The sequence below is a fragment of the Salvelinus sp. IW2-2015 genome, linkage group LG36 (genome assembly GCF_002910315.2).
Source record: "Salvelinus sp. IW2-2015 linkage group LG36, ASM291031v2, whole genome shotgun sequence".
Taxonomy (NCBI): domain Eukaryota; kingdom Metazoa; phylum Chordata; class Actinopteri; order Salmoniformes; family Salmonidae; genus Salvelinus; species Salvelinus sp. IW2-2015.
Window position 1 is genome coordinate 41223043 of NC_036875.1, and position 6057 is coordinate 41229099.

General features: G+C 42.1%; 2 protein-coding genes across 2 annotated transcripts in view; both read right to left on the reverse strand.

Annotated features, from left to right (window-relative positions):
- stra6 (signaling receptor and transporter of retinol STRA6) overlaps positions 1–791 on the reverse strand; it is a 9732-nt gene extending 8941 nt beyond the window's left edge. The window contains 1 exon segment of the mRNA XM_070437643.1: positions 745–791. Coding sequence (XP_070293744.1) covers positions 745–791 — 47 coding nt within the window.
- Positions 792–793: 2 nt separating this feature from the next.
- LOC111959706 (serine/threonine-protein phosphatase 6 regulatory ankyrin repeat subunit A) lies at positions 794–5322 on the reverse strand. The gene is made up of 4 exons (XM_023981474.2): positions 5069–5322; positions 2760–2830; positions 2443–2643; positions 794–1063 (listed from the first exon to the last, which is right to left on the reverse strand). The coding sequence occupies exons 1-4, from the start codon at positions 5193–5195 to the stop codon at positions 872–874; spliced, it is 591 nt and encodes a 196-aa protein (XP_023837242.2). The 5' UTR covers positions 5196–5322; the 3' UTR covers positions 794–871.
- Between the last annotated feature and the right edge of the window lie 735 nt (positions 5323–6057).

The following is a 6057-nucleotide window of genomic DNA, read 5'->3' on the forward strand; positions in this document are numbered from 1 at the left end:
TTTTACCTTGTCAGCTCAGGTAACCTTTCGGTTACTAGTCCAACGCTCTAACCACTAGGCTACCTGCCGCCCCAAGCTTGATGATAGCCAGTCAATATTTAAATCAACCAGAAAATATACATCTCTGTTGATATCACATACATTATCCAGATACTGACTGTTAGCACTTGGTGMTCTATAACAGCTTCCCACCAGAATGGGKTTTAGGTGAGGCAGATGAACCTGTAGCCATATTACTTCAACAGTATTTAACATTAGATCATCTCTAAGATTTACAGGAATGTGGTTCTGAATATAGACAGCAACACCACCTCTGTTGGCACTTCTGTCTTTTCYGTAGATGTTAMAACCATGTATTMCTACCACTGTATCATCAACGGTATTATCTAAGTGAGTTTCAGAGATAGTCAGAACATGAATGTCATCTGTTACAAGCAAGTTATTGACTTKATGGACCTTGTTTCTTAGGCTAATATGGGCTATTTTTAGCATTTTTCTTTTTTGCTTGATTGATAAGCTTCCCAGTAAAGCATTAAAAASAGAGATAGACTTACTCATGTTATTTACATTGGWGCTGATAGTYCAGGGTGAGCTMRATAAAGTGGGCTTCCTACTATTGCACACCGCCTCAGTGCCAACAGTGTAACTCTGGTTTATAGGGGCTCATAATTACTGTATACAATAGCTGTAGGATAAACAGATGTATTCGGGTGCAATTAGGGGTACATCAATTAAATTACTTACATTGTGTTTGCCAATGCCCCTAAGATCATGTACATTTGATGCAGCATTATGACGACTCATTGTCACAATGGTAGMGATTAACTGAGCTGGTCTTGAGCTGGTCTTGGATCATTTASCAGTCATTGTTTCAACYCAGCCTTGAAATGCCTGGACAGAGTCCAGGAACCAAGATGATTTGGATGGACTCCGTCACATTAGTCAGAATGTAAATGATGTAGGTCAACTCATTACCCATGTAAGCAAGCCCAGTGGATTGCCGGCGGTCCTTCTTGTCAAAAGCATTAATGTTGGCTCCTCTGGAGAGAAGCAGCCTCACCATCTAACAGGAAAGGAGAGAGAAACAAAACACAGGCTGAGGACTAAAGCAATCTCTCTGAACAAACAACTAGGGCTGTGACGGTCATGGACTTCCGGTTCGGTGTTGACGATGCGGTATGTAACAGTCATCGACATAACTGACAGCCGACGGACGGACGGGGGAAACATTAGCAAAGGAAAACGGAGTGTTTAGGCCTAACTGTCTTGCTCTAGGCGCGCGAGTCTCAGTCAAGGGGAAGCTCATTTTCACCATAAAATATATAAAGCATTCCATGCATCATCACATTTACAGACTTTTGTAAGATAGCTGACTATTGCTAATGTGATTTAGTAAATTGGATAGTCATCTTTTTAGGCTAATAATATAACTCAATCACTGTTTGCAAATAACGTCTGTTCAATGCAGCGTGTTGTGGAGTAAGGCCTAGGCTATGCAGATATGTTTCTTTTCAAGGGAAAAGTCATTTTTTATCATGCAATTCTACTACACTTTATATGACTATAGAGATTAGCAGAATTCTTGTTCAATATGACTTTCAAGTGGCACTGACCCAGGGATAAAGACAGTGAATATGCCACACTCACCGGGGATATAGCCAATGCAAAATACTGTTCGCTCAATTAAGTTGAGAATCTCTGATAACTAAAAGACATAGTCTTTTCATTGTCTCTCTTTGGAGCAATAGCAATAGCCAATTGCTTTCCAAACTATGTTAGCCTACAGGTTTTTTGCGCATTTTCTGCAAACAGGCTGGTCCAAGTCATCTGGGTCTCCATCGTCATTAGGTTTGAAACTGAAATGTGCCCAAATAGGTGATGGTATGCTTTTTTGTTGTTGCAATGAGAGTCATCTTTTCTCACCTCACTCCTCCGACCTACTGTAACAATGAGAAAGGTCAGAGGTGAAAGGCAGAGGCTACCACCCACCCCCTACTCTGTAGTGCTAGACCTATAGATACTATAGTTAACCCGCGTCCACGTTTCCCCTCACCAATGAACTGAATTGACCTTCAAAAGATTCTCTCCTATCAGACAACATATAGCAGATCTGCTGATTGTGGCGCATCAAAAGATAGTTGGAGAGAAGATGTAACAGTTTAATAGATGGACTAAGTCAGCAAACAAGAAAAATGTTACCGCTGCTGCTATGGGTAAAGTGTATCTACGTCAAAATAAAGTTGATAAAAACGTGGCGTTTTTGGACTGTGTTTTATTTTCCGACGTCTTTCATTCACAAAACTGTCAATGTTTAACCAGTACCGTCACAGCCCTACATACAACCATTGTAACTAAGCGGATGCATCATGAACTCAACCTGGGGATAGGACAGGTATAAAGTGTAGACTACAGTGTGTAATCATGTCCATGCTAATTGCTAACCTCCAGGTGTCCGCTGAAGGCTGCATGGTGCAGCGCCGTGCGCCCGGCCCGGTCCGACACGTTCACATTGCTGAGGAGAGGGACCAGGGCCTCAGCACAGCGGACCGCCTTATTGGCCGCAGCGATGTGGAGCGGCGTCTGCCAGTTCTTGTCCCTGGCGTTCACATCGGCAGAGTGTTTCAATAGCACCTGGACTGCCTCCTACAGGAGCACAGTTCAAATCATGTTCAACTTTGTTTAAAGTGCATTTAAAAAGCACAACACACTTAACAGTAAAACACATATGCACAGGTGTGTGTGTGTATCAGTACACGTACCTCACTGCAGGAAGCCACGGCCCGGTGCAGAGGAGTGAGCCACTTGTTGTCTTTGGCATTTACTCTGGCTCCTGGGACACAGACAGAAAGACAGACCGAAGGGGGACGTGGGTTAGTTAGGCCACTGGGGTTAATAAGGCAACATCTTAAATAGCTGGAGCACAGAAAGGATGTCCAAAACAACACCCTAATACCTTTATAGTGCACTACTTCCGACCAGGGCCCATAGGCCTACCCATAGGGCTCAGGTCAAAAGTAGTGCACTATATAGGGAATAGGGTGCCATTTAGAACGCACTCAAAGCCTCTTGTAGAGGGCTATTCTGGGACATGGACTTTCATTACYCAGCAACACTGAAGAAAATGTCATGTCACTGAGTGGAGAGGAGTAGAAGTAMCTCAGCCAACGTGAGACGAGGTGCAACCCACAATCATGAGGACATTTGGGAGGAACAGGTGCGACTCTCGCTCTAAATCCTTGATGGCTAAACTTATCAAGTTAAAATTGGGACGTTTCAGCTGTCAATGGCCTTAATTAGAATGTATATATACAGTGAGGGAAAAAAGTATTTGATCCCCTGCTGATTTTGTATTTGCCCACTGACAAGAAATGATCAGTCTATAATTTTAATGGTAGGTTTTATTTGAAGCGTGAGAGACAGAATATCAACAAAAAAATCCAGAAAAACGCATGTCAATGTTATGAATTGATTTGCATTTTAATGAGGGAAATAAGTATTTGACCCCTCTGCAAAACATGACTTAGTACTTGGTGACAAAACCCTTGTTGGCAATCACAGAGGTCAGACGTTTCTTGTAGTTGGCCACCAGGTTTGCACACATTCTCAGGAGGATTTTGTCCCACTCCTCTTTGCAGATCTTCTTCAAGTCATTAAGGTTTCGAGGCTGACGTTTGGCAACTCGAACCTTCAGCTCCCTCCACAGATTTTCTATGGGATTAAGGTCTGGAGACTGGCTAGGCCACTCCAGGACCTTAATGTGCTTCTTCTTGAGCCACTCCTTTGTTGCCTTGGCCGTGTGTTTTGGGTCATTGTCATGCTGGAATACCCATCCACGACCCATTTTCAATACCCTGGCTGAGGAGGAGGTTTTACCCAAGATTTGACGGTACATGGCCCCGTCCATCGTCCCTTTGATGCGGTGAAGTTGTCCTGTCCTTTAGCAGAAAAACACCCCCAAAGCATAATGTTTCCACCTCCATGTTTGACGGTGGGGATGGTTTCTTGGGGTCATAGGCAGCATTCCTCCTCCTCCAAACACGGCAAGTTGGGTTGATGCCAAAGAACTCCATTTTGGTCTCATCTGACCACAACACGTTCACCCAGTTGTCTCTGAATCATTCAGATGTTCATTGGCAAACTTCAGACGGGCATGTATATGTGCTTTCTTGAGCAGGGGACCTTGCGGGGCTGCAGGATTTCAGTCCTTCACGGCATAGTGTGTTACCAATGTTTTCTTGATGACTATGGTCCCAGCTGCCTTGAGATCATTGAAAGATCCTCCTGTGTAGTTCTGGGCTGATTCCTCACCGTTCTCATGATCATGCAACTCCACGAAGTGAGATCTTGCATGGAGCCCCAGGCTGAGGGAGATTGACAGTTCTTTTGTGTTTCTTCCATTTGCGAATAATCACAGAAACTGTTGTCACCTTCTCACCAAGCTGCTTGGCGATGGTCTTGTAGCCCATTCCAGCCTTGTGTAGGTCTACAATCTTGTCCCTGACATCCTTGGAGAGCTCTTTGGTCTTGGCCATGGTGGAGAGTTTGGAATCTGATTGATTGATTGCTTCTGTGGACAGGTATCTTTTATACAGGTAAGAAACTGAGATTAGGAGCACTCCCTTTAGAGTGTGCTCCTAATCTCCGTTCGTTACCTGTATGAAAGACACCTGGGAGCCAGAAATCTTTTTGATTGAGAAGGGGTCAAATACTTTATTCCCTCATTAAAATGCAAATCAATTTATAACATTTTTGACATGCATTTTTCTGGATATTTTTGTTGTTATTTTGTCTCTCACTGTTCAAATAAACCTACCATTAAAATTATAGACTGATAATTTCTTTGTCAGTGGGCAAACGTACAAAATCAGCAGGGGATCAAATACTTTTTTCCTCACTGTATATATATATTTTTTTTTAAATACGCCGGCTGCCGGCTGCACATAAGATCTTTAATGGTGGTAAGTATGAGGGAAACGGTCACATGCAAACACAACAAGCATCAAAACAGAAGTCAAAATCCGATGGACATGAGTCATAGCSTAATCKTTCTCTTCAATGATAACCTTACCTGATAGTATGAGTAGCTCTAGAATTTCTGTATCTCCTAGATAGGCAGCGGCATGCAACGGTGTCCGCTTCTCATTGTCCTGTAGGGAAGAGCCAAGAAGTGTCATAGCTGTTTCATATTCAGCCATTGTGGATACAGGGATACATTTGATTTTAATCGTACTCGTTTATACATTGTCATGGCTTGGATACTTCCGATGTTTATGACTAACTAGCCTACACTGTAACTAGCCTACACACTGTAACTAGCCTACACTAACTTCAACCTTATGAAAACAAGTTGTACAAAGTACACTACCGTTAAAAAGTTTGGGGTCACTTAGAAATGTCCTTGTTTTTGAAGGAAAAGCAACATTTTCGTCCATTAAAATAACATCAAATTGATAAACAAATACAGTGTAGATATTGTTAATGTTGTAAATGACTATTGTAGATGGAAGCCAGAGGTCGACCGATTAATCGGAATGGCCGATTAATTAGGGCCGATTTCAAGTTTTCATAACAATCGGTAATCGGCATTTTTGGACACCGATCATGGCCGATTACATTGCACTCCACGAGGAGACTGCGTGGCAGGCTGACTACCTGTTATGRGAGTGCAGCAYGGAGCCAAGGTAAGGTGCTAGCTAGCATTAAACGTATCTTATAAAAAACAATCAATCTTAAAATAATCACTAGTTAAACTAGTAATAGCATCAACCATGTGTAGTTATCTAGCTTGTCCTGCGTTGCATATAATRGATGCGGTGCCTGTTAATTTATCATTGAATCATAGCCTACTTCGCCAAACGGTTATTTGACAAATGGATGATTCTTTGACAAAAGCTAACTTTGAAGGACACAATTATTATTTCAATTAAAAATCATTATATATATATAAATAACCTTGTCAACGTCTTGACTATATTTCCTATTCATTTTGCAACTAATTTCATGTATGTTTTCATGGAAAACGAAGGTTACGTATGTAACCATGGTTATGTGAGCTAT